Source organism: Eublepharis macularius, chromosome 9 (genome assembly GCF_028583425.1).
Source record: "Eublepharis macularius isolate TG4126 chromosome 9, MPM_Emac_v1.0, whole genome shotgun sequence".
In the NCBI taxonomy this organism is placed as follows: Eukaryota; Metazoa; Chordata; class Lepidosauria; order Squamata; family Eublepharidae; genus Eublepharis; species Eublepharis macularius.
Window position 1 is genome coordinate 23,277,582 of NC_072798.1, and position 16,104 is coordinate 23,293,685.

At 42.9% G+C, this 16,104-nt stretch overlaps 1 protein-coding gene across 1 annotated transcript in view; it reads right to left on the reverse strand.

Moving 5' to 3' along the window:
* Window positions 1-16,104, reverse strand: part of TMTC1 (transmembrane O-mannosyltransferase targeting cadherins 1) — a 178,159-nt gene that overhangs the window by 101,665 nt on the left and 60,390 nt on the right. Inside the window, exons 6-8 of the mRNA XM_054989117.1 lie at window positions 15,068-15,149; window positions 13,482-13,585; window positions 1,904-2,093 (exon numbers count right to left, since the gene is read on the reverse strand). Of these exons, the coding sequence (XP_054845092.1) occupies window positions 1,904-2,093; window positions 13,482-13,585; window positions 15,068-15,149 (376 nt within the window). The remainder of the gene's footprint in view (window positions 1-1,903; window positions 2,094-13,481; window positions 13,586-15,067; window positions 15,150-16,104) is intronic.

Genomic DNA, 16,104 nt, shown 5'->3' on the forward strand with positions numbered 1-16,104 from the left:
TAATCCAAGATATTGCCGCTGAAATCAAGGAGCTTAAACTGGAGTAGGTCTCCATAGGACTGCACCATAAAAGCCCCAATCACAAGCAGAGAATTGTATGCATGCAACTTGTGATTACAGATCCACCCCATTTCTACAGTACAGAAACCCCAATATATATATAACAAGCTCCACTGGAAAAGTATTTAATGACCCTTTGTTCGCTTGTTTGTGTTTGTGGATCTGTTCCTTCTGTTAAAGTGAACACGATAGCCCATATAAGCAATAGTTCCATATTTACTGAAGTCCACCTTAACCAATGGACCCGGGTGACTGCCATCTTCCACTTGGCAGCAATTCTTCTTTTAAGACAGCCACTAAAACTTTTCTGGGCTGCAGCAATTCTGGTGACGTGTTCACTGCAGCTAACAAACCAGAAACAAACAGAACAACTCCCAAACACAAGTGGTGTTAGGGATGCCAGATCCAGGGTGGGAAATTTCTGGTGGTTTGGGGGTGGGTACAGCCTGGAGAAGTCAGAATTTGGGGAGGGGGATAGACCTCAGCAGGGTATAATGCCCTACAGTCCACCTTCCAAAGCAGCCATTTTCTCCAAGGGAACTGAGTTCTGTGGCCTGGAAATCAGGTGTAATTACGGGAGATCTCCAGCCACCATCTGGAGGCTGTATAGGAAAAAAAATGCCAGTGATAAGACTAAAATTCCAAATATTCAGGGGTTTTTTTCTGGGAAAAGAGGTGGTGGAACTCAGTGGGTTGCCCTCAGTGAAAATGGTCACATGGCTGGTGGCCTTGCCCCTGATCTCCAGACAGAGGGGAGTTTAGATTGCCTTCTGTGCCGTGCTGCAGCGCAGAAGGCAATCTAAACTTCCCTCTGTCTGGAGATCAGGGGGCGGGGCCACCAGCCATGTGACCATTTTCAAGAGGTTCTGGAACTCCGTTCCCCCGCGTTCCCCCAGAAAAAAAGCCCTGCAAATATTTTTAGTAGTAGTCTAACATTCCATAATGTTTACAAACGTTATTCTCACAAAGATACACAATTCTTTAAAAGAATAGTACCACACTCCAATAGTACAAAACTCCAAAGGTAAGTACAAGGTAAGTACAAGAACTGCTGGAGTCTCTTGTTTATATTTCTTTCTTCCAGATTCCTGAAGAGATCTTCCACCTCCCCAGTGACCAAACGTGTTACCGGTGTGGGCGCGTTTTTGCAACCTTCCTCAAAGTCACATACGGATATGGAAATATCACATGGAACCCAAGCCTTTAAATATTATTTCCCAAAGCTGGTTCGGTCTCCACAGAATAAATCCTTCCAAAGGTAAAGGCAACAGTCTGCTTCCTTATAAAACAGCCAAAAGGCTGGCAACCCTAAGTGGTGTGGATGCTGCTCCCATTTGGAAGTTATTACTCTGACAGAGGCTTCCTGTAGAGATCTGGCAGTTTTCACTGCACAATTGCAAACTGTAAAAAAACAAGAGGGGTGACAAACTCCAGAACCACATGAGACCAACTTCAGACAGACACCTTGCCACATCAAGCAGTCTCCACCTTGGCTGCATTTTCAAGCATCTACCAAATCACTTCCTATAAGTATAAATCAGAAGTTTGGGAGAAAGAAGGTGTGGCACATATCCCCCTCTCTCTGATCCATTCCCAGAAAGAACTGGGCCTGGCCACAGCTTCATTGTGATGCTACATACAACTGAACATAATACAACCCAGATGAAACATGCCTTTCACCTTGGGCTGGGATTTCTTCAAGCACGCCCAGCATGGATAACGCCAAGAAACAAAGTTGTCCAATACTTTTCTTCCCCCTATGATTTTAGTACTGCATTCTTTCTCTCTATATATATAATCTGTACCCAAACACACACTTTAAAGCAGAGAGAAACTTGCTTACCTTGAAGATGACTATACAGTGTAGACCAAGCAGCAGCATTACTACCACCATGAGAACGGTGGCGAAATTCCTCACATCCCACACTGACTCAACTAAAGGGATGCTCCCAACCTGCCAGTCATAACACAGAGTAACTGGAGCCAGCAGAAGCCAAGCGTTGAAGGCCAGGAGGTAGGAATAAGTTAGAAACCTGCAAAAGGAAATACAAACTTTTAACAGCTAGAACACTAGGCAAGGTTGATTTCCTTGCTTCACCTGGTCAATTGTCACCAGTCCTTGGAAAACAAGGCCAGGCCAAGGCAGGAGAATATTTTCAAAAACCAAAAGACAGAAAACCTCTGAATGCCACATGAATTTCTGTGCTTGCATCATATTGCCATGTTTCAGACAAATATTCCTACACAAATATTGTCATGCACTAGGCAGGTCCCTTGCACAAACATACATACAAATCCCCTCTGTGGGGTCAAGGTCTCTCCAAGGAGAATGAGGATCCAGTTCTTTATTTCTTTTATTTAGAAAATCTGTATATTGCCTCTCCGTGAAACTGCTCAAAGATAGCTTACAAGTAAAATGTGATAAACCAATTAGTTAAAAATTAACAAAATATTAACACTGCATTTAAAAGTACATGAGCATTTAAAAAAACAACAGAGTAAAAGTACAATGTAAGAGTGAAAGGACTCTAATCTGGAGAACCAGGTTTGAGGCCCCCACTCCTCCGCTTGAAGCCAGCTGGGTGACCTTGGGTCGGTCACAGCTTCTCAGAGCTCTCTCAGCCCCACCCACCTCACAGGGTGATTGTGGTGGGGATAATAACAACATACTTTGTAAACCACTCTGAGTGGGCGTTAAGTTGTCCTGAAGGGTGGTATATAAATCAAATGTTGTTGTAGTTATTGTTATTATTAAAATGTCTAACAGCTTTGAAAGGATCTCAAAAGAGTCTAAAGAAGATTGTAAAACAATTTGAAAGACCAATACTTAGTTAAAAGCATGGGTAAAACTGCCTGGCGCCTAAAGTAGAGTTCAGTTGTAGAGTTCAACAAGAGAGGCATTCCACAGATGAGGTGCCACCACTGAAAAATCCTCATTTCTTGTCACCACCTCACCTCTGAAGGTGAGGGCTGGGTTGGGTCCTTTCCGGTAAGCATGTTAGGCTGAGATATCTGGTCAAGGCAAAATCACAGCTGAAGAGGCAAGCAGCATCTAGTTCCTAAAAGGCTGCCCTCATTACATCTACCTGGACTAACAGGAAGCAATTTTCTAAAAAGTAATCCAGTCAGGTACAGAGCAGACAAGCAGTAGGGTTGAAGCTGCAAAACCAGAAAAACACTTAACGATTCAGAAAATGAAGCCGTTAACAGGCAAGGAATAGAGCTTATGGAGGATGAGTTACACAGAGAAGTGTTTTGCTGAATAAAGTCAGCTAACACAAAGGAGATATACTGAGATGAGAAGGCCAGAGACTAATCACAGTGTAGCTAGGTAATGAGCTACTTGGGCCCCAGGAAACTTACAGTTTTCTGCAAGACTGCAGTGATTTAGAAGTAGGGCACATTTCTCAGAAGCCCACAGGTCAAATTCGCCCATGAGTGATTCCCCAGACAGATACAGAGATGTTGATCACATTGTGAAAAAATTATATTCTCCACTTGGAATGAATGATGCAGAGGACATTATTGAGATAACACAGCAGCTGCTGAAAAACTGCTTTCTCGTAGTCTGGTTACTTTTGGAGCAGCTCTAATCACAGGGTAAGCCCATATCTTTCCAACGTGACACCAGATATCAGGAAAAGAAATGCTGATATAGGATACACTATAAAACAGAGTCAGAATTTGCAAACATTACTGAGGCAGTGGGGAAGCAAGCCACTGATTCTGTAATCACTTTTGCAAACTATAATTGGCAGGAAAGGATATATGTATGGTTCTGAGGACAAATAAATTGCTTGTGAAGCAGCTTGCATAAGTTGACGTTTCTGCACATATGATGATATGTAACTCAACAACAGGAACACCAACAAAGTGAGTTATTCCACTCAGTCTACTTGCCCCACCCCCCTATTCTGATCCTTCCAGTTTGGTGTAGTGGTTAAGAGCAGCAGGACTCTAATCTGGAGAACCGGGATTGATTCCCCATTCCTCCACTTGAAGGAAGCTGGGTGACCTTGGGTCAGTCACAGCTCTTTGGCACTCTCTCGGCCCCACCAACCTCACAGGGTGATTGCTGTGGGGATAATTAATAACATACTTTGGAAATGACTCTGAGTGGGTGTTAAGTTGCCCTGAAGAGCGGTATATAAATCTAATGCTATGTTATTATGTTATTCCAAGCCTTCTGCCACAGCTATGCATTGTTTCCTAGACCCTAAAACACCCATCGGGTGCTCTGTGTAGTTGGCTGGTTCACATCTTGGTTCATCACAACAGAAAATCTCTTGGCTATTTTGCTGATTGTCAAAATACTGAAGACTCTCATTAAATTTGCATGGTTTAGAAAGCATTCGCCAAACATCGCGGTAGGACTGAAAGAGAGCTCTTGTTGATTCGCCGCAAGCCTCTTTTGAAATGCAAGGATTCCATCTGCGACAGCTTTTTAAACAGCAACAATTTGGATAGCTTTTCTGTTTTAATAGCCTTGAATAATGTTTTGTCATTTGTGTACACCACAAAGCTAGAGTGGGGATGACAGCGGGCACTAAACTCAGGGCCAAGAAATGAATAGCTGAGGAAGGGGGGTTAAGTAATAAAAGGCATTATGTAGGGCCTTTCATTGCTAGCTCACAAAATACTTTGTGAAAGGTACTGAAGCCTTGTAATGATGACCCTTTGAAGCCAACACCATTAACGTTTTTGAATGTAAGTAGTAAGCTACACTGGTTGTTTCTACAAAGTAGCAATTCAATGGCAGCTTTTAATGTCTAGTATTTTGCTGTTTGCAATGCATTTATCCTTAAAAAAAAAAAAGCTAACTGACAGAGATTTGGCAAAAAGTCAAGGGGGGGGGAGGCAATGAATCTTGCAGTTAAGTGCCAGTCCACTACATCCTGTGTTTTCTCCGTGTTACTGTCCTAATACACAAGATTAGTTCAGATTTGCCAGCTGCCCCTGAACTGTGGGATTCCCTCCCTCTGGAGAATTGCCAAAGTCTGAGACTGTGTGTCTTCTGGAAATTATGTAAATTGTTTTTCTACTGGTGGTAAAACGAGCATTTATTAATACTGAAAAATAGTTACAATCTGATATAGTTCCCCACATAAATAATAAGGTTTCTCCATTTGCTCTGGTTACCATGAAACGTCTAGCAAAAGCCATTCTAGATCTGGGAGTTAATTGCCATGGCGATACACTCACTTAAGTATTTTTATGACTATTTTTAAATTATCATGCATTCCTAAAATTGGTCTCTGTTGTTTTGCGCTTCTGAACTTGTATTGGCCTTTTTCATAACTTTGGTCAAGAGCACTAAAGACTTTCAGAATCCTTGGTATGTTACTTATTTATCTATTTAAAACATTTGATAGCTACCTTTCTACCTTATGGTACTCAAGGTGGCTTAGAGAAGACATACTTCCACATGCCACAAAATTAGCCTGGATGAGATACTATTCTGTGGCTCCTTTAAGCCCCTGTTGTGAAGCCTACAACTACTCTCAACTACTAGGCAGTTTGAAAACAGGTGCAGTATAGTGGTGAGACGGTTTGTGTTTGGGGCTGAGGCCCGAGAAATCCAAGTTTAAATCCCTGCTCAGCCATAGTCACTCAGCCTAACCTACATCACAGGGCTGTTGTGCAGGTAGAATGAAGAATCTTATATGACCCCTTGCGCTCCCTAGAGAAAGAGTGACATAAAAATGTATTGATTAACTAGAACTCCTCATCTTCCATCATGACTTCTTAAGCTAGATGACTGAAATAAGTAAACAAGCTTGTTATTATTGCATTTACTTAAGACAGCAGAAGTGATATTGCTGTACCTTCATAGTAGTCCACACTGCTTTAAGTATTTGCTTGTAATTAATTTTTTTAATTCTATTTTTAGTATTTTTTTTAAAAAGATGAATATACCAGTTAAAGGTTCCTTCCCTATTTCAAGTGACAGAAAGACTAATGCTAACCTAAATTAGCCCAGTTCAGTAAAATGAGGCCAGACGACCATTGCTACTATGGCATAATGAATATCTGTAGGCGCTTAAAACTAGTGCTTCGAATCTAATTATAAATATAATGTGCAACCATATCTTCCACAAGAACTTTAACTAGCCTCCAAAAACACATCTCTGAGCAAAACAACAGATTGCTCACCAGGGACCTGTTTTCTAATTGGGCTGTATATTTTATTTAGCTATTTTAAGTTCATGTATCTAGTGACTCTTTGAATTTGCTGCCTTTCTTCCAGTGAATATATGTAGGATTGTTGCACATTCAATCTGGCTTGAAGGCACAAAAGAGGACCCTTATGAAAGAGGTGCTGTTGCCTGTTCAGCAAGCAGAGGAAGCTCTGAAGGGATCAGGTAGCAGTGAGTGCTGACCCAAACTGCAAGGGAAGCCCTGTACACTTTACTGGGGTGGGGGGAGCACAAGAAAACCCAGAAGTGACCTTTCTACCCAGGGACAAATACAAGAGAGATGAAGCAAAGAGGGCTGAAGTTAATGTTATTCCAGCCAATGTCCTACAGATGACAGAATCTTTCTGAGGGATGTACTGAGATGGCAGTACCTTCCTTTATCTCTCTGCCTTTATGCCTTAACACTTGGTATCTGGCTCTAGCATTAGTGCACCCCTCCAGTTAAATAGCGTTAGGCATAAGGTAATGGGAGAGACTTTTCTCCGCCAGAGATCCTGAAGAGCTGTTGCAGTGTGGACAAAACCAAGCCAAAATGGACAGCTAGTCTAACTTAGTAGTTGTTATGACCCTCTTTATTTTTCAGTTAGAGGTTGCATTTAACTCTCTTCTTACACCCTCTGGATAGATTGAGGCCATCGGGAATTATATTCCAAAATAAGCCATTTAAATTTCTCCTTTTAGTAACGTGCCCAAGCGTCAGGCTTCTTCGTGGGATTATGTGGCCCCTAAGGAAAGGAATGGGAGATAGGAATAACATATACTCTGGGATGGGGGGAAAACCCAAAATAAACTTTTATTTTTACAAGAAGCGTATCGTTTTTACACTCTTACTTAAGCTTGATGGTTTCAAAGATAGTTCTCACTTCTTAAAGTTTCTTTTCATAGGCTCGGTCACACAGATATACATCAACTTTCTCTCTCAGGCGCGCACACAGTTTGCCTGCTTTGGACAGAATGAATGTTCTCTTATAGACACACAGTTCAGGCTTCCACACAGGTTACTTAATGGAACTAGAATGAGAATCCCCTCAGGCTTCCACACAGCTCGCCTGCTTTGCCCAGACTGAATGTTTCCTCTCTGCTCAGTAACTAAAAACAGTTCACTCCGCCCACACTCTCAGTCATCAACCAATCATCTCACTCACTCATCCCCCTCTTTCACCCCCATTCTTCATCTGTACCACACCCAGCATTTAAAGACACACACACACACATATATAAAATCATTACAGTAGTCCTGTTCACATTTTACAGCAAACACATGTACAACCTGCCTATACGTGCCTACACCTGCTTGTAAGTGTCGGAGGGGGGGCTCCAACTACTCCAGAGGAGCCTCCAGCAGAGGGAGGGGAGAGAGAGAGAGAAGGGTGCAGCAGTAATGCCCCCCCTCCAGATTCTAAAGCACATCCCTGGCTAGACTAAGCAGAACCACAAGTGACAAAAGGCACAGATTGGACACTTGTCAGCTTCCCTCAAGTTTTGATGGGAAATGTAGGCATCCTGGTCTCGCAGCTTCGCTCTCTGACTGCTGTCCAATGGACTTTTCAACTGTCACTTGTCCAACATTCCGCCAAGCTGCCTACATTCCCATCAAAACTTGAGGGAAGCTGGCAAGTGTCCAATCTGTGCCTTTTGTCACTTGTGGTTCTGCTCTTAAGGGGATGCTGGGAAGGCACTCTTGTTTCAATCACATGTTCAGCTATACATACATGGAACGTAACAAGAAATAGAAAGAAATAGAAAGAAAAATGTAAACTGTACGCAGATTGTATGTTTGCTCAGTTTACTATAGCTTGTGAACAGGGCTAGTATAAGGGCAGTTTATATGAAACATTATCCTCTTTTTAGCCACCAAATAATGCCAAGAGAAAATTAGACATACTCCCTAATGTTGGTCAAGGCACAAGTGATAGAAACAGCCAAAATACCACTTTCTCAGCTTCTAGAAGTATTTTGCTATTGCTGAACATCTGGAATAGATTACATACTACCTTAAAAAGCTTTCTAGGGATGCAAGTGATCCCTGCTCCAATCATAATGTGTGGATCCATGCCATCAAGCTGTGATTCTCCACACCGAGGATTGCTTGGCATGCAGAGATCACTTTTATTAATTTAATTGAGGGCACATTAACCCGCCTTTCTCTATACAATGCCAACCCACAGCAGCTTATTATCTCTCTAAAAATGCACAGAAAAACAAATCAGGTTTCACAAATATTACTTGCCACCCACAAACTAATTCAGAAGACAAAGCATATTTCTTCCCCTGAAAAAGAGCCTCTCTCCAGACAGGCGGGCACCGACTTATGGCAGCCCACAGCAACTGAAGTACTTGACCCCAACTCTAGAGCTCAGCTAACAAGATTCTAGCACTGTGCGCACAGCACTGCGGGCAGAGGTCAAAAGTTCACACAGAGGGGGACTGAGAAGGCCATGACCAAACTCCCCCCTAACATGACCAAGCATGCTGGCACGGTATACACACTTGACCTTCACTACCTGTGATCGGTAATATTAGAAAAGCATCACTCTTGATCACAGACAGAGCATAGGGATTGTTTTATCGATGCCATTTCAGGCATGTTTGATGTTGATTTGATGCCCTGGCTTGTTCTCAGTGGCTACAGTTTAAGGGTTTTATTTTTTTAGTTGCAAGCCACCTCGAGCAGGTCTCTGGAGAGGCACTATCTACATTTTCCAAATCAATACATGTAAGGCAAATAGGCTTGGCCAGCATACTGACATGAGGACAATGTCTGTGAGTGGGCCTAGTGTACATAGTGATGAGCAAGATGGCAGCAGCAAACTCAGCCCCGCTTCCCACTCTACACAAAGTGCAAATATATGTCACATAACAAGGAGTATGCAGTGCATACTTGATATATATTGCAGAGTCTGGTTCCTTTTAACCTATCCATACCAGGGCCCAACTTATACCCAACATAGTTCTATTTCCTATTCCTGAATCTTGTTTTTAAATTTATAATGGTTTATACACATTTCTGTAAATTTTACTATTTGTTTAATCAATACGTGCTGGTTATGAACCATAATAATAATAAATGAAAATGAATTCGCTCCGTGCAAAACATGGGAGTACACCCATGGATGGTGTGATGACGTCTCTTCCCAGAAGTAACATCATCGTGCATGTGCTGAGAGCATGCGTGCAAAGAGAGACATATGGGTGGCAGATGGTAAATGCCAAGTTCCCCACCACCACCAGGAGGGTAAGGGGACCTGGCAACCCAAGATCCACCATTATTTTAATCACACATTATTCTGAAGGATATATCTAGTTAAATCTATTCTTTTTTTGCTTTTCATCTTTTTCCTTTTCTTGACCACATTTGTTTCTCCAAAAGATGACCACAGCACCACTGGAATAACCCATTTTTAGAAAAAAAAATGTTGAGTTGCAGCCCACTGATAGAATTTACCTTCCCCCCCCCGCCCCCGCATCCCCTGAGTCCTGATTATGAGAACTGTTGGGTGGGGACTGGCTCTGGTCAAATGAGAGAAGTGCAGGGAGATCAGCCAAACACTCACAGAAGCCTCTTGCCAGGAAGATATTAGAAAAAGATCGTGTGGCGCTCAGTCCATGGCCACTACAAAGACGTCTGGGTCAGGCTTGCTCACTAATCTGATCAATGATGGGATTTATGCATTGGTCCACCATCTTCAACGTTTCCCCCATGGACCTCCATGTCTCACAAAATTAGTCGAGATTAACTACTCCCTTTGGGGCATGTGTTACCATGCCTTCAAATATTTCACTGTTCTCAACTACTGGACACTAAGGGCCAAACTACAAGTGATGAATGACACAGGTTGGACACTCGTCAGCTTCTCTCAAGTTTTGATGGGAAATGTAGGCAGCTTGGCGGAATGTTGGACAAGTGACACTTGAAAAGTCCATTGGACAGCAGTCGGAGAGCCAAGATGCAAGACTAGGATACCTACAGGAAGCTGTCAAGTGTCCAACCTGTCATTTGTCACTTGTAGCTTGGCCCTCAGAGTCAAATTACATGCAAGTGTTTCTGAAGAGTTGGGTCTGGGTTTGCTGGACTCAGCTCAGGTTCCTGAAGCCACACAGGAACAGCTTCTTTTTAAAAAGGGAGAACCTGAACAGGGTCAGAACACCACTAAAGGGGGAGGTAGGGCTCCTGCCTTCTCCCAAGCCATTTTACCCATGTGGAAACAGTGATGGTGGCAGGGTTATTTCCCCATTTTTGCGGCTTCATGTGCACAGAATATTCCACATGGAGTAGCAAAAATAAGGAAATAACTCCCCCCAGTACTGTTTCTGTGTAGGAAAACAGGTTTTGGGGAGGGGGGAGCCCTTCCTGCCCACCAGCAGCATTCCAAGCCCTTTTGGGCTCTCTCTCTTTTTAAATAAGCCATTTCCTGCAGCTGCTATGTTATGTGGGGAACCCAGACCTAACTTCTTAAGAACACTAACACATGGTTTGGTCCTAAGAAAATCAAGCTCCCTGTCTTCCAACACCCTTGCATCACACACACATACACCCAAGCTAACTTGAGAGGAACAGTGGCTGGCATTCACCAGTTGAAAACAAATAAAATACGCACACACACAAAAGAAGCTGTTATGGTTATCTTTCTGAAATGATCCAACAGACACCTCCCCCCCGCCCCCCCAAAGAGACAAATGAGCCAGCAAAACAGAGACCGGGACAGGTTTGTTGCAATGGATGGGCTTCCTGATAAGAAAGCTTCAGTGTAAACAAGCCAATGCTACAGAGATACGACACCCATAAATAATGGCACCTGGTTATAATTGCAGCCACATATGTTTTACAACATTATTATGAAGTGGCTTGTCAGGCGCATTTGATTTAGAGCGCTGCAAAAGATGGAAAGAGCTTGCAGCTAAAATAGCTTCAGCAGTAAATACCGAAGTGAAAAATGGTTGCTCCTAATGAAGGGTATTAATAACATCCCCACCACATCAGGAAGAGTTAAAATCCTGTTGATTATCCAGGGAAACAAACATGGGCTTTAAAAGAAAAAGTTAATGGGCTACAAAGCCAACCCCATGCTGTTCTTTCCCCCCCTACCCTCTTGCATCACCCCGAGAACACTATATTCCCCCTCCCCCCTTCAGACTTCCAGTTTAATCTGTAGAGATACAAAGAGCCACTCATCTGTCTTCCCGACACCTTTCTCTTCTGGAGGCCTCTACAGGACAGTTTCTCTTTCCATTGTTTTTTGCAAGAATCTTAGGAATAAACCATGCCTTGGTTTCTAGGCAAGAGGATGTCAAGAGCGCTGACGGTTCATATGGCTCAAAAGGCAAAGCGTCATTCCCAAACTGACAGCCGTTCTGTTCTGCAGGTTGGTGCAAGTAACATTCAGGAAAAAGGACAACCTTTAAAAACTTTAAATGGAAAGGGTGCTGACTGCAAGATTCAAACCAACATTGGTTGGTTTCCCCAGTCATTGAGGACCCAGGATCAGATCTATGATACACAATTTATCTGAAGAACACAGCTGTAGAGAGATTCAATGTAGACCAAAATTTAAAGGTGCTACTGGACTGCTTACTATAAGACTAACCAACTTTATTGTAGCATAAGCTTTCAAGAACAGGAATCCACATTATGCCTGTCTTTCCTCCCTCTCCTCCCAGAGCTTAAAGCTGTCTTTCCTCCCTTTCCTCCCAGAGCTTAAAGCAGGTCAGGATAGAGGAAATTACAAATCAGGAAAATGCATGAGGAAGAGTTAGTCACCTCTTCCCCAGCCCTGCAGCCCCAATACATATGAAAACACATGCACATGCACACACAGGCCCCCCACACACACACACAGAGTTGATTTTTGCAGCTAAATTATACATCAAAGGTTCCGATTACAGCTCTCCCAGTCTCACACATAATTTGGCCCTCAGAAAAAGACTGTCAAGGAGGGTTCCATAGCATCAGAAGCTTCCTTTTGTACCACACCTCCTTTGGGGAAAATTTACTGAGAGTGCCTAACAAGATCAGCCACTGCCTTTATGATGCTTTAGATGTAGCGATGATTGTTCTCAACTCTGACAGGCTTTCTGAAGCTGCGAGCGTTTGTACACTTGGCAATGAATCTTGGATTACTGCCAGTACCCAGCTTAACAATTCAGAGCAAGCAACGCAGTCGGGAGAAAACTCAAAAATGCTGCTGCTTTTGCTTTATTGTCGCAATTTCAATGTTCTCTTGTTCTCTTAGAAATAAATGCTTCCTGCTTTAAGGTTAGGAATGACTGCTCTGACCTCATTCTTTTAAAAATGCGGTTTGCCCCACCATTGCCTGTCCGATCAGAGGCATCTAGGCTAGTCTACTTCACAGGGATATTTTGAGGGTAAAGTTAGATATTCTCGTGGATCTCAGTCTGCAAGGAAAAACGGCAGATTACCAATTAGGAAAATATATAGAATAACTGGCTTTCATCCTATCACTCTGTTCAAAGTCTGAGGCCTTCCTCTAACGTCAACACCCGTCCCCTCCCAGAAGTGGCTCTTCTGCCAAAAGAAAAGCCACTACCCATCAGAGGAAAGCTCCAGTACTGAACAAAGTGGCAGGATACAAACCAGGGACAGCCAATGTGTCATAGTGGTTACTGTAGCAGATTAGGATTAAGGCAACTCCAGATCAAATCCCTATTCAGCCATAAATCTCATGGGACTAACTTGGACCAGTCACTCTAAGCTGAACCACCTCACAAGGTTGCTGTGATGAGAAAACGGAGGATGAGAGAACCATATATGCTGTCCTGGGGTCCTTCGAGGAAGAGCAGATTAAAAATGAGATGGATAAATACAAGGAAAGGCACATGCTTAGGTACTGCACTTCAAAGACATCTTGATGGTTACAGACTCGTATTTTTTGCTGAGAGTCACTTACATGCATTACAAGGGAATGCCCAAAATTTGGTGACTGTCAATATTCAAATGCAATGTTCCAGGCGAATGTTTGTGATTCACCAAGTCTACTTTCCACACAGTACAAAAGAAACCTATGAACATTTAAGATACTTTCATAAAAGAGGCGATCCATTTCCAGGAGGGCTGCCAGCACTTACAGGCTTTTGGTGTGCATGCTTTGAAGCGTTTCTTTCCGGCCTATCTACTTTTGCTATGTGTAAGCCACCTTCTAAAGGGCCAGGTACCATCAGCTCAAGTCTATCAATACTGTGTAAAGTGAAACAGGTCTAGGATCCTACCTTGTAAGGAGATACGGCGAGAATGAAGCTGGATTGTCCTGTTCTGAAAATGCTGGCATGGAACCTCCCATTATCCAGAGACGAAAATACAAAAGTAAGATCACCTTTAGATAAGAAGAACAGGTATGGGGGTCAGCAACACAGAGAGGTGCATAACTACTTGGGGGTCAGCAAAACATAGGATGTTATAATATCTGGCTTATTAGAAAACCCAACAGCAAACATGAATCTACTGCGGTAGAGGTCTAATAGACCAAAACTCCTTAAAGTGCACAGTACAGACAAGGAAACACTTTCTTCATACAGACAAATTTCTTATTTCTCTTTTTTACATATAAAGTGCTTACTTACTGACTTATTAGAAAACCCTGCATTCTTGGGTATGAGTGTAGCTACTTACTGTACATCTATTTCTCCAGAATTGCTCAGCTTTAGTAGCCTTCATGCATTATTATGGGGCAGTCACATACAGAATAAGATTTTTATGAGTCATGCTGAGACACTGTAGAGCCTTAAAACCATGTTCAGACATCATGACAAACCTGGGCTTATTTGTGAAGCAGCTTGTTAAATGTTTCTGCGCATGCACAACAGAAAGCTTCCTGGTTTGGGAAGTGCTGAATCAAGCTCTAGCTTGTCAGAATGTCTGGATGCAGGTTCCTGTACAAACTGGATTTTGTTTCCTTGGTCTAATCTCAGTTTAGACTCCCAGTCTGCAATGAGGAAACAAACACCAACTTGTCCAACGCCTGCATTCAGACAAGTCCAGTTGGAATTTGGCTGAAGGCTTCTGAAACCAGGAAACCCTCAGTCATGTGCCATACACAAGGGGAGAAGAACATGTGAACTCAAGCAGATGCTGCATTCATGTCTATCAAAGAGGTTTATTGTGATGTCTGAATGCCCCAGAGATACACCATTTTCGAGCTCACTACCGCACCATTACTAAAACGACCTAAACTCGAACAGGGTTCCACAAGGCTAAATTCAGTGTAGGACTTTTAATGATGGCTTCATTGCATTTCATAGGGAGAAAACCTAGCCAAGATCCTTTTCTAGAGTGCCATCTTGCCCCTCCACCTTGGCTAACATTCATGGCTTACATTAAATTGTTTTCAGGAGGTTACTGCTCTACACTGTCAACTGACAACTCGGATTTTATCGGCTGTTGTCCCTCACATTATCAAACTCACTTTATTAAAAAGAAAAAGAAAAATACTATTCAGCTGGTACTAGATTTCAAACTCTGCACAACAGTAGGATTGCAAATGTGCTCTCTCTAAAGCATAGCCTCATTTGACCTCATCTAGCAACAATGCTATCTTACTTCCATTAAGTATTATAACTTCTAGTTTCAGAGAGGGTATTGCTTCCTCTATCAGAATCCTCTTGAGACATCACCAAAGGTGACTGAAAAACCACTGTTCTGACTTAGTATGGCAATTCTATGTCCATTTTATGTATTCACAGAGTAAGGTACTAATTATATTATGCTTATTCTTGAGGATGTTAACGAGAAGATTGCTAGCAGAATAGGAAGCATCCTTATAAGTGAATAAAAACAGGTATCAAAAAGTAATACTTACATAGGTAAGTACCAAGGTAGCCCTCTTTAAAAATGGTCTGGTGGTATACAAGAACTTCTGTTTGTTACTTGCAGTCAGGTACCTGAAATGTTTAAAAGATATCTATAAAAACAGTAACAACCAATATCAATTTATTGGCACTGCAGAAAAAGGAGCCGAATATCCTATTTCAAATAGTTAGCTTGACTGATAGACAAGCAAGTGCTCGGAAACAGGAGGAACCCACTAACTGGCAAGAACAGAAAAAGATAAATGTATTAACTCACCGTGGACTGGAACGTCCCTGCATATGCTATTCTTTTCACTTCCTGATTTTCAACTTTTATATTACAGCTCCATGTTAATAATGGTAATAAGCTGTATGAATAAGATATATGAAAATTACAATAAATATAAAACTATTAAAAGTTTACCCCCAAGTGTGGTTTGTGTTGGGTACTGCAGGTTTTCCTTGGGGACGCCTCTTTGTTGTTTGAGCCCCACTTACCTAGCTGGCGGAGGAGGCACAGGCTTCCCAGGAGCATGCTCCCAGGTGGTGTGGCGTGCTCCCACAGGTCCAATTCGGGCCCGGATTGGGCTGCTGCAGAGCGCAGGAGCATACCTGTGCTCCGCAGCAGCCCAAATCGTCCCAAATCCGGCCTGATTCAGGCCCAATCTAGCTTGATTCAGGCCGAATTGGGCCCCTGTGGAGCGTGGGAGCACTCCCAGGGGCGGCCACACCCTGCGTGATGACATCACTTCCCAGGAGCACGTGCATATTTCACACATGCATGACAAGGAACCTAGCGAGTGGGTGCCAGGGGTCCCACCTCCAGTCGGGAGCACAGGGAGACCTGGCAATCCTATGGTCATTACATATGATTCCCAATTTGCTTCCAGGCCCAGTTCAAAGGCCCTGCTTTGCGTGTCCTCACTATCTGAGGCCAGATGCGTAGCAACCCGAGAAAGAGCCTTGTCAGTCGTAGCACTAAAATTTTGGAATTCCCTTCCCAGGGAGATTCATCTGTCTTCCCAGGGAGATTCTTCTGTCTTCCCAG